At 37.6% G+C, this 22,811-nt stretch overlaps 1 protein-coding gene across 2 annotated transcripts in view; it reads left to right on the top strand.

Annotated features, from left to right (window-relative positions):
* The window catches only part of trip4 (thyroid hormone receptor interactor 4), an 87,115-nt gene that overhangs the window by 15,693 nt on the left and 48,611 nt on the right, over positions 1–22,811 (top strand). The window contains exon 12 of one of the 2 annotated variants that reach the window (XM_023331887.1): positions 18,914–19,016. The exons of the other annotated variant lie outside the window; for it this stretch is intronic. Coding sequence (XP_023187655.1) covers positions 18,914–19,016 — 103 coding nt within the window. The remainder of the gene's footprint in view (positions 1–18,913; positions 19,017–22,811) is intronic. 2 annotated transcript variants of the gene reach the window in all.

Consider the following 22,811-nt stretch of genomic DNA (forward strand, 5'->3'; position numbering starts at 1 on the left):
TGGTTGCTAAAAGAGCTGTGGTTTGAAAACTAAATCAGCACTAACCATGATGTATTGAGATAATACTCTCTTTTCATATTTGAATTTCGTTGTCCTTGTGACAATGACAATAAAGATTTATCTTATCTTATCTTATCTACAGCTAGTTGTGAGCTAGCTATAACATGTCTATTTAATTGCTCTTCATTAATAGTTTTACTTGATAAGTAACAGAACAGCAAAATAATGTAAAATATTTTGCACCAACAGTATCTAAATTAGAAAAATCAATAAATACATAATATAACTGTAATAATCAGTATTGTATATAAGCAGAACCAATTCAAGTTTTTCTGTTATTAAACAAGAAAAATGTATCCTTTGGCACACTTTTGTTTTAAATTTCAGTCAAGTGCTGTAAAAACATATTTTTATTCGTAGTTGATATACTGGTGACTCCCACTTCAGTCCCTGCCCAGTCCTAACTTTAAAGCTGAGCATCCGTTTTGTTTTTGTCTCTATGAAAACAGTCTTTGGGTTGCCAGTTTGTGCTCTCTCTGTGAAATAAAGCTCCAACTGTGTTAAACAATGTTTGCATAAAACAAGACCTCTATAGATGTTAATGTTGTGATCTTCCTGATGCTTTGCCGCAGGCAGAACTCTGCCTCCTCTTCCCTATAATAAGCTTTAATGAAGCATGGAATCAATATGTTTGACATTTATCTCCCATCTTCACATCTGGTGTTTGTTGACGATGCCCCAAAATGGCTCCTCATGAGGCCAGCGTGTGTGCCAGCTCTGTGTTTTGGAAGAAGGAAATGAGTGAAGGTTGTGTCAACTTGTGTGGCATAGTCTGTAAGTACTTTGCACAAAGCCAGCAGGCGACCATGTTTTCCTGCTATGATGTTATCAGGGATTGTAAAAGATCTTAGCGTAATGCCTTTTCCCTTCTAAATGTGAGAGCAGATATTACCCCTCACAGAATCTAGATAATTATGGGGGTTTCTGCGTTCTCTAGGCGTGTTTATGCAATTGCTCAATGTCGCATAAGCCAGTGTGTGCTCATTGGAGAGGGATGTTTATCCCTCCAAGCTACAGCCTAGCAGCAGTATTACAACGACAATCTCTTCTCAAGAGGGAGAACTGGAAAGACAGAGAGCGAGAGACTCTCTGCCACTGCGGGTCAGAGATTACAAACTCAATTGTACTCTGCTGGGTGACATGTCTGCTCAGCAACTTCCTGCCAGTGACAGCGGAGGAGAGGAAAGTATGGAGAGGAAGAGAGAGAGAGCGAGAGGCCAACTGTGCTTCTAGTGCCATTAATCTTTCTCTCATTGTGTTCAGCAAAATATAGCCTCCACTTGTCCAGTAAACCACTAAGTGGGACTTATTTTCAGCTGGCATTCACAGTAAAAGTCATTATGACTTCTATAAATAATAAATATTATTATTAGTTAGGGTTCTTTGCACAGTGGGCTGTTGTTGTTTGACATTTTTCTTTTAAATTTGCTCTTTGAAGGAAAAATAAAAACCAGTTCTTTAAATCCGGTGGATATAAGGGGACAGAGACATGACCACATGCGTGTGTGCACCCACTGCCCACTTTCCCATGTACATTTGTTCGAGTGCTTGGAACACATACAGTGACTCAACCGATCACATGGCAGCAACTAACTGCATTTGGGCATCTCGATGTAGTGAAGACTACTCTGTAATCATCAGAATGGCAACAAAAGGGGATTTAAGTGACTATGAATGTAGAGTGGTTGTCTGTGCCAGACAGGCTTTTCGGAGTATTTCAGAAACTGCTGATCGACCGGGATCGCTTCCATTTACAGAAAGTGATCCAAAAAAGGGAAGCGATGCAGAGAGCAATTGATGAATACAACTTTCTGAAGCCAGAGGAGAATGGGCAGCTTTGTTCACGATGATGCAAAGAGAATAGCAGCTCAAAGAAAAAGTTGTTGCAGCCAAGCTAGGCGCAATGCCGTCTTTGAAAGTAAAACACATTGAACTTCGAAGCAGCAAAATACCCCAAAGGCTACTATTCTTGTGAGTAAAGAAACATAAACTGGAGTTAGTTTCCACAGGCTCAGCAAAAATGGACAATAACAGATCGGAAACTGTTGCCGACATTCCCTTGGTAGGGTCAGAGTTTTCCTAAACAATATGATAACATGGATTTACATGCGCTATCATTTGACTTTGTCTGGTAAAAACTAGCTTTTTGGCTAGTGGCTGAGAATGATATGGTGTGTGAAATTAAAAACTAGACTTAAAAATTTTAGACCAGTCATACAAAAGGCTATTGGTTGTCATGTTTTTGTGAGATCTGCCAGTATTTCTCAATTAAAGTCATTTTTCTTCAATACTTACATCTGTCCCAGTAAAAGCAGTTTCATCGACAGGATAGTGTGCCCCATATGCCCAACTATTATTCATATGTCACTATAGAGTGACATATGAATAAGACATGCTTTAATACTTGGAAAGCCTCTGAACTGCTGGATACTAAGATGAAACTGCAGAAAACATGCAGTCTAAATACATCATTATTAAAGTTTCCTTAAAGATTTGAGACATTTTTTAATTTTGAGTAAAATATTTTGGTTTGTGTTGCCTGACGGTCACCTAGCCTTATTACTACTACACCTATAATGATTTAGTGAAGTAAGCTTTCTACTGAAAAAACCATTAAAGCATTGGTGAAACATAAAGTGATTCAGATTTCTAAAATGTAACGGTTTAAAAACATGAAGATATGGAGACTGCAGAAAAAGAGATAATCTGACATTACACATTGAAAGCAAATTCTTGTTTTGATTTATCAACAGTATTGCAATTTTCACATGGTGAAACTGGAGAGAAAATTCACATTTTTACTGACTTGAGTGAAAGCTATGACTACTTCATTCTTGTCTGTCTCCCACGTTTAGTGAAGTCTCTTAAAGCTCTGGTGCACCGGCCCCACTGCCACGCTTCACTGGGCAAATATGACATGAATTGCTTTTGCAGGCTCAGTGTGTGAAGCAGAGTATTGATTTACATGCAACACCATTTTCTTACCTTTCAAATTGCTGGTGGCCAGCGCTGCACAAATAGCATTCCAGGTGTTTTCTGCTTTGTGTTTGGAAAACAGGCATGTTATCACCATGGAAGAACACATCTTTTTTCCATTTAAATGAGCAGCTCTTTTGCCGAGCAATTTCTTCAGTCATTTTGAGACCAGATGTCACTGTAATAACATTGGAATTTCCCAAAAGCAACAGAGCCATTCTCTTCCCTGGCCTTTAGTTCAACCTGTTTGAGTTATTTTCAGACAGGCCATAGAAAAAGTGTTTCACTTTTATTTGGATCAAATCAATGTGAATTCTTAATTTTTCTAGAATTTAACGGGGCAGTGTTATGTATTTTCCAGGCACATAGTTTCATTTCATAGCACAATTAAGTAACTATGTTACCGTCAGTTGTTATAAAAACTATTTTTACCGAATTAAATTATGAAAACTTTAACGTCACAATTTAAACACCTTGAAAATGTGCCTCTGTCTCTTTAAGAAGCTTCTGTTGTTTCTGACACTCCGCCGCCAGCACGTCATCACAACAAAGCCTTTTAAGACTTTAATAATGTTTTTATTAGCAGTTCTTATGATGAGTTAGTCAGACGGCTTGTCCTCCATAGCAAGCCATCTACTCTCTTCCACACACAATTATAGGATATCTACCAAAAAACCCACTTAAAACCCACTTTCCTGGAGCTAGCGAGGCTGCTGTGAACTTGCCAGTTTCGGAAATTTTCTGACAAATGTGGGAGTTTTATTCAGATTTCTTGACATTATTGGTGTAATAACTGAAGAGACGGCCAGAGTGGTACAATAATGAAAGTTGTGCATGGAGAGATTAGAGAGGTCTGGTTGATGAAATTCTACTCCCTCAATGAAAATTAAAGCCTCATTTTTAATACCTAAGTATTTATCCAGTCCCCGTGCTTTTAAAATTCTAAAAATCTGAGCTCTCGTGGGAGGTAAAAGCATAATTTAACAGATTCTTCTCCTTTCCACACATCAGTCAGTTTATCTTAATATGTTGTAAGTTTTTGTAGAGACGGATGAAGATAACGTAACCTTCCCCCGGGATAAAAGTCAACGGACTGCCTTGCCTGAATGCCCCCCGCCTAAACTGTGCAGACTGCCAACCTCCATAGGAAGGAGCAGTTATTTCCCACAGTGACAAAGTGAACACAGATGGCAGGGGTTGCACTCCAGTGTCAGTGTATCAAAGCAAATATTCACCTTAAGAGGCAGACATCTTTATACATTTTGCCATCCTTCTCGATTTTCACTTTATGACAACAAATGCCCACTGTGAAGTGGTTTGTAGCTTTGCTGACAGCACCTGTGTTCAGGGGATCTGGATGAAAGAGACTGGAGTGGAAAAAAAAAGTTTTAGTGCCTTTGATTACCAGATTTTTTTTTCTCTTTTTCTTTGAAGCCAGACATCAAAATATCTCTTCTCTGTTCTATTTTGTAACAGAGGAGCAGTTTTCCTGTTTACATTTCCCAACAATGAAATCTACTTTTACTCAAGAATCTACTATACACAACCTTTTATTGAATTTATCACCCACTTATTACCGTACACTCTCTTTGTTATAAAATCCGTCTCTTTCTCTCAACTCCGTTCTGTGCCACACGTTAGAAATCTGTGTACTTTTTTCTGAATTTGGTGAGAGCCCCTGCTCTCATCAGACAGAAGCTCAGTTGTAAGCACAAGATAGGAGCCCTTTTCGCCGGAACGTTCCAGCCACTCGCTTGTTGAGTCTAAAAAGCTCTGACTGTTGAGAGGCCGTCTTGTTTTCTTCTTGCCAGAGGGCCACCACAGGAGGTGAAGTCATAAACATGGCTGGGAAAGTGGAACTGGCAGAAGCGAGGAACTCTGTGTGAATCTCCCTACAAAGACACATGACTTCACAACACCTGTCAGCACGAGTGCAGACTAAATAGGCCGATGTGTGACTTTCTCTTTACCAACGCTGTTTCTATTAAGCTAGATTGTTGTGCACATTAAGCACCAAGATTTAAGTTTAACCTAATTTCCTCCAGCTTTTGCTTTGAACTCTGGCAACTTGACTATATTTTACATGCAAAAAACTATAATTCATGACCTACAGATGTGTTCTCAAACTAAATATATCACTGTGCAAATATAACAGGAGGTTAATACATTAAACCTTCAGGATTCATGATAGCTCATTGTCACACACTATAAATTGTTAAAGATAATAAAAACTTTGACTTTGTTTTTAACTAAAGAAAAGCAGAAAATAGGCCCAAGTTTCTATTTCGACCTAATTGTGACATTTTTAACTGCTCAGAAGCATTTTAAAAGGGATTAACATGTTTTTTTCAGTCGAGCAGACACTGGAGCAGTAATTGGAAAATCGTGGCCTTGGTACTGAGCTTCTAATAATGAGACATGTCTCTTGTTGTGTTGAGGATATTAATAATGTACAAAAAAATCCAGGAGCCGGTGTTGGACACTCCTGGATAATTAATGTTCACTCTCCAACTTGACACCAGTTGATTCGGTAGGTGAAGGAGTGTGTTAAATATTTAATCGTGCCACCGTGCAACTTGGAGTGTGTTTCAGTTGCTCCCTGTTTTATGTGGAAAGGTGGCTGGGTTTTTTGTTGTTTTTTTGTTACTGTTTGATCTAATAACTGTGCCTGATATTAGCAAAAATAAAAAAGCATCTGCCCACTTGCTACTTGCTACCTGTTGTAGAAAAAAACTATACTACTGAATGATGATGTAATGGCAGGAAATGTGATTGTAAAAACAAAAATCTCTATTTATATTGTACATGTAGTGTTAGTAGGGCTGTACAGTGGCACAGTTGGTAGCCTTGCAGCAAGAAGGTCCTGGGTTCGATTCCCGGCCCGGGGTCTTTCTGCACGGAGTTTGCGTGTTCTCCCTGTGCATGCATGGGTTCTCTCCGGGTACTCCAGCTTCCTCCCACAGTCCAAAAACATGCCTGTCAGGTTAATTGGTCTCTCTAAATTCTCCCTAGGTGTGACAGACTGCAACAGACTGGCAACCTGTCCAGGGTGTACCCCGCCTCTCGCCCAGAACGTTAGCTGGAGATAGGCACTAGCACCCCTCCTAACCCCATTAGGGACAAGTGTACAGAAAATGGATGGATGGATGTAGTGTTAGGAGATCTGATTAAGGACTGTTGGTAGCTTGTGAGACAGAGTCATTTTCCATAGTGAATCGTATCCTGTACCAACACTCATCGAGGAAGAAGCCATTACTCAGAAAGAAAGATAAAAAATCATTTGGAGTTTGCAGATGCACTCTGAGACAGACACTTTCATTATTGGAGAAACGTCCTGCGCTCTCATGAAACTGAAGTGGAACCGTCTGTCCATATTGCCCATTGTCAAATTTGGAGAACCTTTGTAAGCCTGGAAACACAGTCCCAACCATGAAATATGGGGGTGGCAGCATAATGTTGTGAGGCTGCTTTGAAGCAAGAGGAACTGGTATAGCTCATAAGAACATTATGTGGAAATATTAAAGCAACATCTAAAGATACCAGGCAGGAAGTTGAATCTTGGTCTTCCAGTGGATAATAACCCTAAACATAAAGTCAAAGTGGTCATTAAGTAGCTTAATAACAAGGACAATAAAGTCAATGTTTTGGTGTGGCCATCACAAAACCCTGATCTTATGTAGAGAATTTGTGGTAAGAGCTTTTTAAGGTGTGTGTGCAAACGAGGTGGCAAGTTTGGTCAGATTTATCTTTAGACAGCAAGAAAAAGCAGGAGAGTGCAGCAGCCTGTATAATCTCTATGTCATTGAGAAATGAATTGTAAAGGATGAGAAATACTTACATTTTTAGAGAAAACTCTTATTCATTAAGTAATGAAATTATGCTTGACTTGGTGCATCCAAGTACTCTTTCATACATCATGTCATTTGGCTATTAGCTATACTTCACTAGACGTCTTGTTTGTTTTCAGTATCTAACTTTTTTGGATGACCAGTTAATCTCTTATTCTTTTATGCATTCTTAAACTAAAGAAAAGCATTTGTATTTAAACATTTCCAAAAATAAATAAAAAATGCACCTGCACATATCAGAACGAACACAAGACTGTTTCATTTACGGTAAAAATTAAAAGTTCTGAGAAAGAGGATCTACAAAGATTTACAAGTGAGCTTAAGCACTGCTACGGCTGTCGGGATTTTATGTTTTCGACAAACATGCACTTTAATTTTTTTTCTGCTTTTCATAGAAAAGCCACATTTGTTTATTTGTTCTGATCAGCACTGCTTTTCAGTTGTTTCATCATTTTGAGTTGCCTCTAACGAAACTCAACACTTTGTTTCACAGATGTTTCACAGTAAATGTGACGTGAATGAGTATTTCTGCTGAATTGCTGCAGGCTTTTTAATGTGAAGCAGATGGAAGAGGGAGTTTGCATTACCAGCAAAGGCCAGATTGGAGTAAATCCGTAAACACTCAGGAATCTTTTGAAAGTATGAAAATGATCTTAGAATAAAAGCTTTATTGGTTCGTGGTCTGTGCCTTTTGGACAATATTGCACACAACTACTGTCTTGTTGTGCGACTAGCCAAGCGCTTATTGTTTGGTGTTTTTTGGTTGTGGGTTGTGTCTTTTTTTGATATAATTTTTGTCTAAAAGTACGAAGATGAACTTTAAGATCTAATTTCCCTTTTGATGACTTTTTGATATTTGTAAGCTAAGCTAACAAGTCACAATTGACAAGAACACTAGTAAGCAAAGCTGTCATGAAGATGAAACATCTGAGAATCGATCTCTGGATGTATTTCAGCTGCTGCATCATTTGCAATAAAAAGCATAAGGCCAATTTAGGAAAAAGCAGGTGTATTACTTTACAATTGCTTCATATCCTCTAGCTGACTTGTCCCCTTGAGGAGTGGAGACAACAGAAATATCAACTGCACAGCCTGGCCTGACTGCCTATTTTTCACCTTACTCATTCTCAGTACCGCTGCCAGAGGCTTGTTTAAAAAAAAAAAAGGTGCTATTGCTGATAAGATGACAAGATTTATAAGTAATGATATGTTGCTCGTTGGTTGTGCTGGAGGGCAGGTTTTTAGGGTGATGACAGAACTGGAGCAACATTGTAAAAGCAGCACCACAGTTGCTGTTTGACAACATACTAAAAAATATAAACAGTTAAACAGCAGGAATTATGAACACATGGACAATTTCACTAATAAAATTATTCTAAACCCAGTTTTCTAAAAAAAAATAATAAAAATAATGGTTAAACAGGTATACAGGGCTGTGACAATTTCTCAAAGAACTCTTTTAATTCTTTAATTTGCTTAATTCTTTATGTCAGCGTTTCCCAATTCCGGTCCTCAGGCCTCCCTGCTCTGCATGTTTTAGATGTGCTTCTATTCCAGAGCAGCTGATTCAAATGATTGCATGACCATCAAGTGCTGCAGAAACCTGTTGATCACCCATATATTCAATCCAGGTGTGTAGCAGAAGGGAAACACCTAAAACATGCAGGGCAGGGAGGCCTGAGGACCGGAATTGGAAAACGCCGCTTTATGTAATTTTACTTTGTATTATTCTACCCCCCTCATCCCTAAGCAGTTATGTGTTTTACAGATGATCATTTTATCGTTGCACACCTTCTCTTTACATTAACTGTGACTAAGAAATATTGAAGATTATAAAGGGGGAAAAACACAAAACCTTTTCAGTTCCCTTTATTTTCTGTATCAAAAAAGAGAAGCAAACCATTTCTATAGTAAACAGAGTTACCTTAGCGTAACATTTTTAGTTTGAAGTTGCACATTTTTCTGTACTAAAACCACTATAAAATACTGTTGTAAAACTAATATTATGAAACACAATACTTCAAAACATGTTCCCAACAAAGCTTAAAATGGCCACATATAACTTTTCAAGATTACTAAACTGGCTGTGAATTAAAGGCTGGATTGGAAAAAACAATATAGTGAAAGGTGGACACATCTTTTAAAGAACAAACTAATTTATCACATGATTTGATCACTCCAGGATACTTTTGATAAGATTGCTCAATTACTAAAATACCCTATAGCTTACAGCCATGGAGATGATAACGAAGACCCACTGTGAATTGCAAAAACAACCATTGTATGTCTTGTAAGTAAAGACTATAAGGACTGAACAATTTGAAGCAATATAAACTTCAGAGTCAGTCGTGTGTGCGGTGTTTGCACATCTGTAATTGCACGCGCATGCACGCTTCATGCATCATGAATCTTATTGGGTTACAGTCCGAGTTTCCTCAGGGCAGCGGTGTTTTTTAGTTGTGGCTTGATGCATGCCAGGAACAAGGTTGTTTTGTTTGGGGGAACATGATGAATTAAAGAGTGATTGGTGAACGACGCCGTTGCATCCATTTCCCAACAACAGCCTTTCACCTCTCACATGTAGCCCATTGCTCATAGACAAACCCATCTGTTTCTCCATTCCCAGGGTAAGGCCAGCCTTGACAGAGCTGCCTAGACACTATTTCACAAGTGTCTTATGTGGGAAGACACAGATGGTTTTTCTGTTGTCCCCTATCTGTCAAAATCTCTGTCTTGGTGTTTCTCCGTCGCCTTAGACTCGTATTAGAATACCTTTCTTGCTGAATCGTATTCCTCATATTTACTCTGTCATTTTCCCATCTCTAGTTTCCTTTCTTCCCCTTCTCTACCCCCCTCCCCTTCCCTTTATCCACCCTCCTCATTTTTAAAAGCCACATGCTCCCAGCCCGTCTGGCTCAGTTGCTCTCTGCCAATGAAGGGCTTTTTATTGGGCTGAGATTGAGTGCAGCCAAGCAGGGCCTGGCTATAGTGCTGATGCTGGGGCCAGTCTCACAGTCCCTCAACCCCTCACCCACCCCCACCCCCCTCCTGACTGCACAGCCCACTCCACATGCCTGTTCTGGTTTGGCCCTGTCGCCCAGAAGGAGATTACTTGTCTCTGCTGCCCTTAATTGCCGACAGTAGCAGAAAAGAGCCAGAGAGAGAGGAGAGAGGGAACAGTGTTGGTTTGTTGTGCTGTTCGCTGACAAGCTTGGGCTCTTGCTGTCAAATCTTTCCTCTGGTTCAGTCCCTTTTATTAAGATCTATGTTATTATTAGATCTCAGCACATACCAGTTGTGACAAAGCACTCTGAGAGTAAATTGTGCAATATATAAAACAGACGGCCAATGTGTTACGAAAGCAAAACTGACAAACGATAACGCTCAGTCCATTACATTATCGTAAAAACAGTAGCTAGTTCTCTTTTTTCCTCTTTTCCTGCTCTTAAAGTCACTGATATTGCCCAGGGGCTTTCTTCCAGCAGCTAGTGCTCTTGCACCCTTTTACTCTTTAAAATTTTTATTCCAAATGATCATTATATCACTTTTAGTTATTTTTGAATCCCCTCAGGGTTAAACAAAGCGAATTAAATAGCTGGATATTAATTAAACTGGAACTATTTGAAGACACTGTTAAAGTTTCTATTTTTACCGAATGAAATTTTGCAGGTTGGTTTCACCTAACTGGACTCATGTTGTGCCTATTCTGTGAAGTACATTTAAACTCTTTTAAAATATTTTTTGACAGCTATAATCCAATATCTGACAATCCATATTTCAATGTTTTGCTTTTTGTGGCGCATGGTTATTTGTAGTTATAATTGTATTACCTGCATGTGTGTATGAGTATTTTGAAACACGAATGAGCAGTATGTGATCTTCTCTTTGTCAGAAACCAAAGTTATTCAGAATAGAGGTTTTGTCCATTCTCTACCATATAGTGGATTTGTACATATTCAAAACATGGTTGACATTAATGTAACGTGTCTCGACTCACTTTCTCAACCAACTAGTTGATTGGATACATGTAGAATATGATATTTATAGATGAGAGGTAACAGAATGAAAGCAATCAAATTGGAAAAATCTAAACTGGAACATTCACATAATTAAACCAGTAGAAGTTCTGAAGATGACCATTTCCCTTATTGTTCTGCATTTACACAAGGCAACTACTGTACACTTGTTTACAGACCTGTCACCTCCTTCAGGTTTTTTGGTTGCCAGTTTCATGTTTTGAAGCTGAATACACCAGTTGTTAGTAGGTCTCAGTCTCAATTCATAGTAGAAGTATATAAACAACCTTTATTGTTCCAAAAGGGGGAAATTCAGGTGTAACAGCAGCATCATAATTTGCAGGTGCACATAAAAAAAAAAAACTTCCAGAAGTTTTAAAAAATATATGTGAAAAAGAAACCAAAAGATTAACAATAGTAGTAGTTTATGCTTTGTAAGATTATAACATGGAGAGATTTTGCAGTTATTAGAATAGAAATATCATAGTCATGATCCAAAGGATGTGCATCTGAGTTGGCTATTTTTTTTACATAATGTGCCTGAGTATTGAACTTTATAAAACACAACTGACTATTTACGATGCAGTAAGTTAGTGCAGAAAAAACAGATGCTCAACAACAGCAGAAGTGTTACTAAAGTGAGAAAAAATATTGCAAATGATTGTGCTAATGCCAGCAAAGATCTATACACTCATTAAATTTGTTGTGAGCAGAGATGGTTGTGGAGTCTAAGAGCTGCTGGCAGGAAGGATCTGCGATAACGCTCCTTTGTGCATTTAGGATGCAGCAATCTCCAGTTCTGTATATCACCTGCTAAACCTTCACAGAAACTACATATTGCCTGCAATTCAAAAATCTCAATTCAACAACTGAGATTGTTGAACTCAGTTATTATCTAAAAGCTGAATACAGCCCTGCGGACTGTAGAATATTGAAGCCAGTTAATGGATTCTCCATTTGCAGTTATTCTACACTTGTCAAGCAGAAATTGAATGCACAAAAAAGGTTACTCATAGGTCTATTTTGTTCTATTTAAATCTACACAAGTATTTATTTGCATATTAATTCAGTACACTTCTGTATACATTAAAAACCTTTTAAGTTAAGGAAATTTTTATATATATATATAACCTATAGAACTACCTTATTTCCCTTGAGCTGAGCTAATTTGCTGTTGTCACCAGCTTTAAATTCAACATACAGATGCTGCAGTTTTAATATTCCTCTCATTTTACCATTGGCAAGAGAGCAAATAAGCACATTTCCCACATTGTCACAGTAAAGTAAATGTGAGAACAGCACTTTTGCATGAATGCAAGACTGATGGCTGCATTTATCATCTGTTGGCACACTGGCAAGGTTAAAGTGTGCTTGTATCTACTTTCTGAAAGCAGTTTGGACCGCAGCCATACGGCAGACATGCATTTCTATGTTGAACATTAGCCAAATGTCAGAGGAGTTTATGAGCAAGCAGAACCTTTTTGTCTCGCAGTTGTCCGGCTTCAAAAGGAAAGTAAATTGGAAGAATTTAGCTTGTAAAACAGCGTTCACACTGAGGCAGTTTAATGCAGCTGACTTAAATCGTTGAGCACATTTGTCCTTTTTTGCACAGAATGCCCCAAAGCTGTGTTCCTGCCTGACTTAACACACTAACAGGCAGACACATCAATGTTTTGCTCCCCCACTATGTTTTTGTATAAGTCAAAATAATCAATTTCATATCATTACTTTTTTTTTCACAACAAACCCAAATTAAATTGAATGTGTAAACAAGCCCACTCCTGCTTTATTAAAACCTTTTTGATGAATATGGAGGGCTTGAGAAAACCTCTTTGTCACACAACCACAATATTTTGTGCCCTTTTGATTAACAGGAATGGAAACAATTAGGTGGTGGAGGCAGTGAGGCAAAGCAACACATTCAACAGCTTTAAATGCTAATTAGCTAATGGAGGATGAAGGAGCAAGCAACTGGCAGGGTCTCACATGATCACACTCCAGCTCTGGATGCAGCTTTGCTTGTTCCATGAAAACTACCACCATTTTGTTTCCTTGAGGAACCACTAACAACCCAGCCATCTTGTGTACCGAGTGATTTGTTCATAATGATCCTAAATGAGTCCAATGATTCCATGAAGAGCTTGGTGTCGAATCTTTCCTGTTACTTTTGTGGTGCATTTGTCTCGGAACTCTAATCTGGAGATTATGTGGGGAAAATCAGTGAGATTTGCTAATTGTCGCGCTAAGGAAAAGCACAAGTCGGTAACAATGCTTCATTCCATTGTATGCCTTCAAGCACTGAAGGAACATGTTGACACAGGGAAATTGTGCTCTATGTCGCACTGGTTTAATATTAACTGTTAGAGGGGCTAAAAATAGTTCACTATGTTTTTATATGTGATGAGGGCAATATGGCATTGTCAAAAGTCCAACCTTTTTTTTTTAGGTATTTCTGACTGGGAACCTGAAAGATCTGACTTCTCAGTATAAATAGACCACAACAAAGTTGTGAGTTGGGAAACCAGTGGGATTGTTGTGAAGCTACTCACTGGTGGCACTACAAACATTACAAGAGCATCTTCACTCACTGATGATGTACAGCTCTATAGGCTACTTATTTATTGACAAACAGACCATGAGGGCTGCTAATAAATTGTACATATATGGACCTTACATTGAATTTTATATGCCTCGTAGCCGTATTAGATATTGAACTTGAGGCTGTCTGACTTTTCTTCAGTATTTTTTGTGTGTGTTCTTGTTGTATTTGGGAGCTTGGAAAAATCCATTTCCAAATAACACATATCATCTATCCCAACTATGGCTTGTGGTGTATGATATTTCTATTAGACCATGTTGCACTCACTTGGATTTGGTAAATTTTTTGTTTTATCAAAGCATCCACTGTGATTGACGCTCCTGGTAGAGAGGAGTAAAAAGCCTTCCTGTAAATTATATTTGGATAATCAGTGGTTTTTAGGTGCCACCTTTTGGTGCAGTTCTCCAAAGATGAACTTTTACGTCTCTTGTCATCTGCTTCATCATCGTAGGTGGCAAGATAAATCTGGGTCCTCAGCCAAACCTGTTTGTCACAGGTTTGGGTTTTTAATTACTAGTATGACCGTAGACATGGGCAAGTGTAGGGGAGTCAGCAGAAATTTGAATACATAGAAAATTGTGTTTCTCATTTCGAAGTGGACCTCTGTGCTATGTAATATTCATAAGCCAGGAAAACTAGAAGTCATCGATTAATAAGTAAAAAAATTCCTAGATACATTTTGATCTTTTAAAACACTGAGCAGAAAGTTAAATGAATTCTTTTGTTGCACTTGTTTTGGTGGGGAATGTTCGAGATGCCAATATTTGTGCCTCTGGCATTTTTGTAATAAAATCCTTGCTATTTGCTGTAGGATGTTTTCCACACTGAATAAATGTATTCAAGTTTGTATTTGTGCTTTAAGAAACACATATTTTATGGATTTCTCCTCATCTTTCATTGCATTAATTGAGTGTTTGCGTTGTACAGCCATAAATATAAGCCACTTTTCAGTCATGAAACATGTGACATTGCTTAACAGTGTGTTAAATTGCCAACCGTCTGTTTGGTATCTTTTATCGTAATGTTCTTTGAAGCCTCACTTAGACGTGGCAGCACATTTGCAGAAAGAGCAGCATGCTTGCGTGATATTTCTCATCTGGTGAGTGAGAGAAAGAAAGACGGACTGAGTGCTGTGTTAAAATGTTATGATAACAAGGAAGTGGACTCGTTTCTTGTGCTCCCAGTGGAATAGATGGATTTTGAAACTTCAATTGGGTACACAGGGATCTTGCTGAGATGCATAAACACTGTATAACGAAACATGAATTACAGACTCGCGTTTAATTTTTTATTTGCTTCAAAATGTCAGCTTGATTTTTGCGTAATAAAGTGCCTTTTAGATTTAGAAATTATAAAGAATTTAATGACGAATGAATTTGTTTGTTATATTAGAAAGCAGAGAAAGGCTTTCTGTCTTGTTTGGTCAATTATGTTCTTTTTATTCTTCTACTGTATTTTATCTGACAACTTATGATCCGTTGTATACTTTGATTAAATTGGCAACATTTATTTCTGCCTGGTATGAAATTGTCCCAACTGTAACAGTTTGCAAAATAAGCTTCAAATTGGTCTCTACTTAACAAAACCTCTACAAACTGTTGTTTTACTGATTCCCCAGTGGAAAGTAGTTTTTGTTGTTTTTTTTCAGCCTGTATTTGCAGTTAGTCTAAATGGCTAGAAAAGAACTCCCGGCCCAATTTAGTGCTTGTCTAAATAAAATGAAGGGATTTAAGCAACAAATTACTTTGGGGAAATGAATGATTTTACACATATTTCTATAACAAAAAATACTTAAACAAGAGACTAAAAGATTTTCCTTCTGGTATTTTTCTGTTTAAGAAAATCAGACGGTCTTCCATGTACATTAACCTCAAGTAGACCTCAGGGAGCAGCAGTAAATTTGATTGTAAAATTAGATTCAAGTGCTTTTCTAGTGCGACAGCAGGCTCCAGGTGTTAGCGGGCATCCTGTTTGATTCGGTCTTTCACAACAGGCTATTAGAAGTGTTTTAAAGTACAATGAAAGAATTATTAGAAACCTGAAAGGACAATATAATCATCAGGATGAAAACGGAGAAATCTTAAGCAAATAATTACATTTACAAACAAACATTTTGTATAAGATTACAAATAGCTTCATCATAGGGAATGAAAATAAATAAAAGTCCCTGAACAGGACCTATATAGTGAACACAAACAGAAAAAACATGATGCATCATAAATTCTTTTAGAAAAAGATGTAGAAAAAAAGAGAATTGAACCATCAACCATCAGGAGATTGTTGAGGATCTTCATAACATTGCTGCAGAAAGAAATGAGCCACAAATATAATACATGTACGCAATGTATTATATGGTCTTGTTTCAGAAACATGGTTCATGTTGGTCGTATGATTTTGTTGTTATTATCTTACCATGATGGTGGGTTAAGCTAGCGCAGGAGTTCACCAGCAGAGCAGTGTGAGGATTAGTGTCAGCAGCTCAAACAATAAGATTAGTTCATATAAACGGATGAAGTAATTAGGATCACAGATGAGCCCATCTGAGGTCAGTGTGTTTAAAAACAAGTGTAGATGCAGCGAATGGCGGGTGTGTGTCATTACTTTAACTACATGCTGATGTTGCAGTTTAATGCTAAATCACTAGCACACACATAAAACAGATCAGAGCTGATGATATTCTGCAGCATTAACAACATTCATCCTAGTGAGTTAATTATGGGTGTTCAATTGTACGTCTAGTTAAGAAAAAAATATAACTAAATTATTAGGACTGCACAATAGTTGTAAAGAACATGTTATGTGCAATAATGTTGGTGAATGTTGGTAAATGTTGTGATGACGACGTGGTTCGCGACTTGATAACCTCTTTCTGGGTTGAGTAAATAAACAACCCCTAATTAAACATTAAGTAGTTTATTGACCTATTGAAAAAATTATTTGTTTCAACAGCATGCTCTAGTTAAGTCTCAATATTTTTAGCACACCAACTTAAATTCCCTTCTTAGCCATTTTCCGCTGCATAAAAAAGCAAGTATTGCACAGATTATGGGCATTGACAGCCCTAATGTATTGCACTTACAATTAGCTGATAGTTTTAGTGCAGGCCAAGGAGTTCTTTGTAATACATTTTGCAGCCCACCTTTTATGTATTAATATTATGTTAGAAGAACTATGATTGGAAAAGTGATGCTAGTCACATAATATATAATATGGTCCATTGGATGGAAGGTGTTCTAGAGTCCAATGTGAGACCATCACATTGGTCAAAACTGGGTCATGTAACTGAACAATAATCCTAAGCATAGCAGCAAATCTACAACAGAGTAATTGGAAAATAAAATAATCAATGTGCACGAAGACAGGCTCACAAACGTCTATAAACCTGAACAGCGTTGTGAAGAAGAAAAGCCCACAGACACCACCTTAAATCCACAAATACTTGAGAAAAAACGCTCATCACTGCCCTTCTTAATAATTCACATACCAAATATAACTTAAAATGCATTAATAGAAACACTCTTGGCTCTACCACAGAAGCTAACATCCACTGTCTTCCTCATCTTCCCTCTTCAGTCGGCGACAAGGAAAGCAAATGGCACTCCAGGTCTCTATTGGCCCAATAGTGTGTGAAGTAGCATTGATCTAGATATTTCAGTTTTCAAAGTTGCCTTTTTTTGAGTATTTTAGATTATGCTCTTGGGAAAAATCTGCAAATAATTTGGAGTTACATTCCATGGAAATATCTCTTAATACTAAGCTATGAATAGGCAGCGGGCCACTTTATCTTCAAGTAATTCTTGCTGTATCATGTTCGACAACCTTTCTGAATTATAGAATGTACTTTTTTTTTTTTTTCCCCATAACCATAAACTGTCTCAGCCATATAGCTGCACTGGTAATGGGGAAGGTTGGATTTCATAGCCTTGTTTAAAAAGAAACTAAAGCCCCTTTAAATTCCAGTGCCTTATGTATTTTAAAGGTATCGTGGGTCTTTAACCTTAGCTTTTAAATTCTGCTTTCATTTTTGTTTCATTTATACTTTTTGGTTTTTACACTCGAGGTCAGGTTTAAGTCATTCTAGAAGCTGATAAAAGCTGGATTATTTCTAGGTTCAATCTCGGCTCATAAAAAGACACATTAAAACTCACAACTTCCACAATTATTTAGCATTTCTCAAAACAGCTAAAATTTTCCTCCAGTAATGATCAGATGAATGTTCTATCCGTGAGCCCCAGTTTAATTTAAATCGCAATGTCATTTTCCCATTGAAGGATGTAATCAAGAGCCTCCACTCGGATCCTGAGCTGTGCTTAATGACGCTTTGAGTCTTTACATATTTTATCACTCACCATCTTATTAGACTCAAGTTGACATGGGCTTTAGTCAGAAATAAGCGTCGCTGTCATCACTCCCCAGTTTGTCAAGAGACCCTACAAATGGGCTGCAGACTCTGTTGATTTCTTGTAAAAGCTGCAGATTTGTCACAACCCTTCAGTGCTTTCTTTTTGTGTGTGGGAGATAGAGAGGATGGGAGAGTAAGAGGTTGGGGGAGGGGAGGAAGAAAAAAAAGCGTGCTGTCACGAAAAGAGCCACTTCCTGGCTGGCTAGATGCAATCATGGGCACTATCTGATAGTGCTGGCGGAAATTGGATGAGCTGAGAGCCGTTGGCTGCCAGTGATGGAAAAGATGACTCCTTTGTCACTGTGTCAGTCAATTCTCTACTCTCACCTGAGAGACCAATCAATAACACGAGGATAGAGAGGTTTTCTCTTGCCTCTTGCTCTCTGTATGCTGTGGGCTGGTGTCAATTATGAGCTGTAAAACACCTTCTTATTCACAGGAATGTGTTATGGCATCCCACACGGCTTTGCAGAAATATCTTGGATTACTGTGAATGACATGTATTTCTGTAGACAACGATTTTGAAACATTCGGACATCTTTCCACCTCAGTAACAGATCAATCTGCAAACATTGCTTTTATGGCCCAACCAGCTTTATTAATGTGAGTCTACGCCCTGAAATATGTTTGAAAGTGTAATTCACACAACACCGCATCTGAGAAAGTCTTTGATTGCCTCAGATTTCGATGCTGCTTGTTATATATTTTGTGTCATCTTTATAGCTCACCAGGGCGACAGCTGCTCCCTTCAGCAACTGCATCATTAGTTGTGCAATTACAGAGCCTAACACCCAGCGAGACTCATAACTATCATATGCTTTCAGGCATAGAGTATTAGATCAGGCATGGAGGACATTTAGCATAATATAGGCATATAAAGAGCAATCACTGGATGATTTAGAACTGTTTGGAATCAACAGATTTTCAGTGTTGGCATATGTAAATCTGGATGTGACACTTCTTTGTGAAAATGGAGCTAAACCGTTCTATTTATCCTCCATCACTTCTGCAGTGCCCTGGTACCTGCGAAGAGTCTGCTTCGCCATTCGTCTTCATCTGCAATAACCCCCAGGAGCTGCTCGTGAAATTCCCCATGAAAGGGAAGCACAAGATCTGTAAGTTCTCTCCTCCTTTCATGTCAGAGCAAAAAAAAACAAAAAAAAAAAACAAAAGGAGTGGCTGACATTAGCCTGAGCCAGCTCAAATGTCCTCATTTCTGTTCATCTGCATTCAACGTCTTCATCTCTACGCTCGCACTTATACAAATGTAGAAACGCTACAATAATGCAAAGTACAGTTCCTGATTAGTATGTTTTCATGAATAAAACAAAAGTCTACACAAATCTCCTCACAAGCACACACACATTTCTATAGATTCTCTCTGGGCACAGAATGTTAAGACAGGATTTTGCTGTCAGGTTGCCTGGGGGACAAGCCAGGCCTGGGTGTGCAATTCTGTTGCTGGAATTGTGTGATTTATAATAGGACTCTAACACATTTTCCCTCTGCTGCCATAGCCGGCTCTGCAATATGATGTACCTGCAAGCTCTTTTGTTAATATTTCAAAACCCTCTAAAGACTTGAGAGGATTGTTTATGCAGCTGTGCCTCGTTCAGATGTGTTCAGATCGATGGCGAATACGTTTGAGAAGCTCCAGGTAAAATCTAGGAGGCACTGGACTAAACTACACATAGCGCTCTCGTCTACTTTCTTGTGAATTGTGTTTTTGTTTTTTTTTATGATTTGGAGTTTTACAAAAACACCAACTAAAATCTCGAGTTGTAGGTAAATATTTTGTTGGCAATCAGTAAAAAAAGATTGCTGATCTGAAAGAAAAATACAGTTGCAGTCAGATCTCTGTTTGCTTTACTGTCACAGAGCGACATTTGTCAGCGAAATCACATCTGAAGTGAAATATTTTCTAACTACTTGTTATGTTTAAACTTCTGTTTTTAAATTTGTTTAGAATAACAGGTTGTCACATTATTACAGATTCCCTGACGCTGGAGCAGATCAGCGTGGGGAAATCTTCTAACTGCATTTCTAGCATATTTACATTATCTAGATTGATTGTAACCTGTGTTTTCTTTTTGTTTGCGGCTATATTAGTAAAAATGGCTGTGCTGTAAACTGTCAAAGTACTTATATATGAGAAATTTATTTTCTTATTAGCTGCAATCTGGTTGTATTCCAGTTTTCCCTCTTGAGCTTCCAGCTCATCTAGTTAAAAGTGAAAATCACAATGATTATTCATTTCTTAGAGAAAATTTCATTTTATGTAATTCAGACAAATTGGTCAACGACTCTGTTCACAATAGTTTTCCTGCATCATTGCCCTGCGTTTGTTTATTCTTGATCCAGTTATAGAAACTCCAGTATCAACATTTGTCACATTACATAAACATTTTTTTTTTACTTTGACTTGCCCTGGGTTACTTGAGTTGCCTTTTCCCTCTACTTTCTAGTGTATAATATTAGCACTTGTGCATAGCAAGTGTATGCAGCTTTTATACAGTTATGATCATACTTTTATGAATCATATTAAAGTATGATGAATCATACTTTAATATGATTAAAGTATGATGAATCATACTGTAATATGATTCATCATGACTTAGGGGAGAATCTTCAAATCGGACTTGGGTTGTTAAATGACTAATAATACATATTTAAAACATTTGATCAGAGTTCTAAAAGCTTTATGTAATTTTTGGTTTGATGATTTTTGGGTAACCAGGTAATAATAGAGTGCATTAGGCTTAATAACCAATATGTCATATTTTTGACACAATTGTGATCATTTTATGACTGTTGCAGTAAGAAATATATTCCTCATTGTGCAACCGCATTGAGCAAAGTAATTTTGTGTTTATCTAGTAATTAGCTGCATTACATTACTTGTAACTCAAATTCAAAGTCCAGTTTGAGCTATAGCAGCATCAATTAAATTATTTCACATATTGAGACAAGCTTTTATAACTTCAGTGCCTAATGTGTTTAATTGGCTTCTTACTAAATTTAGTCAGGTAGTAAGGAAAGTTTATTCAGAAAGAGCTTTTACAGCAACAGTTCACATTAATTATAGTATTATTCAAAAAACTAACAAACTAGTTTGGTACCTGCGTCTATGCAAATCAATATTTTATCTGATCAGATATCAATTCTAGAAGAGTTGAACTGCCAGTTAGGAAATGAATACTGGAGGCGTATCATGTTAAAATGAGAGTTTCTGGTTATAAAGAGACATGTTTTTTGTTTTTTTTTTAGCTTAAATTTATTAGACAGTTATAGATTGACATCTGTTGTTGACCATCTAAAAGGTAAGACAGTAAAATTACTTAACAAAACTATGGATTTTAGTTTTATGCCATTACATTTCTCATTCTTCACAAACTTTTGCACCAAAGACATTTTTATTGTCAGAGATGTTTTGGACTTGGTAGAACTATCAACATTACCAAAGATGCAGTAACATTTGAATACCACTGCATGTGTGTGTTCTCATGCAATAAATAGCTTTTATCTCCACACATTCCCCTCTGTACATTTTAGTCTGGATTGTGGATTGGCTATCTTGACCTACATGCAACTACATCGTCCAGCCTGCCTTCATCTATCACCAGCTAGCTTTTCACTATCTCAGTTTCTTGATCTCTCACCCTTTCTTCCACCCCATTCTCACAGCATCTCACGGGTCAAGGCATTGCCTCTCATTTTCCTCGTGAGGGCTTAGCACAAGTTATTTTTCCCCCTTCTTGAGCTGCTTACATGGATAAGATCCACTTGCTTCTGGCAATGCCAACAATCTCGTACTTAACAACAGTAGGCTGGAAAAGAAATGTTTCAATTTCTTCTGGCAATTATTACTTCTCTGAAATAGAAATAAATATGGTTGCTTTTTATTTTTGTTCGAGACCTTCCTATGATGATGATCTGCTTTGCAATAAAAAACTGTGTAACGTCTAAGATTGTGATTAAACTAATTAATTTTTTTCGTTACAAGGAAAATGATAAATATTAGCTGGTAACTCACTGAAATGAACCTTCTTGCGACAAAATATTGGCTAATCAAAAAATGACCATAAATTCTTTCCAGCAAATGTTGATCTTGCCCATTAGAATAGGAGCAACGCAGCCACCAACTCAAGAATTGCTGCCTTATTTTGAGTAGATCTGTGGTTTGCATCTAAATCAACAGAAAAAGAAATAGATGGCATCTCAGGACTCCTGGTCTGCTTGATAGCAGAACGAGATAAACATGAGCATTGTGCACTGGGTTTGCTTGCAACAGATGCCCTCAGACCGATAAAGATAAATACCTCAGGAGCTCAGAGGTACATGGAAAAGTCTCGGCACTTTGTTGAGATTGAAGGTGGAAACTTTCCAGTAGTTCTTTTCCTTCCCATTAGCGGAATGTGACTAATCTGCAGAAATGTTCACAATAATATTAAGATACAGATAATACCACCTGAACCTTTCACTGTGAGAGATGAGCCATGTTTTGCTTTTTGCTGGTCATAAGAACTCTGATAATTATTGTATTTACTGTGATTATATTACATTAAAAATTATTTTACCGCTGTCACTATGTCACCCTTTATCATTTACCCTAGAAATGCCCTGTTGTGCATATTTAATAATCTATGAAAATTCTTTCCATCTTACTTACTTTATTTCTCTCCAGTTTTTGGTTTTTCCAAGTCTCATACCCAAGACTTGCCATGTGTGGGATTATCTACCGTAAAGCAATTTCCCTTTTTGAAATAGAGATGGTAGCTGTGTTTCCATTGACCATAAAATTGCACAATTTGACATTTAGGGGGAAAAAGTTGCTTAATGGAATTTTGAAAAAAAAAAACCCTCTTTCAATTAAATGTTTTAGCGCTAAGATGAGGTCGTTTTTTGACTGC

The sequence above is a fragment of the Xiphophorus maculatus genome, chromosome 4 (assembly GCF_002775205.1).
Source record: "Xiphophorus maculatus strain JP 163 A chromosome 4, X_maculatus-5.0-male, whole genome shotgun sequence".
Lineage (NCBI taxonomy): Eukaryota > Metazoa > Chordata > Actinopteri > Cyprinodontiformes > Poeciliidae > Xiphophorus > Xiphophorus maculatus.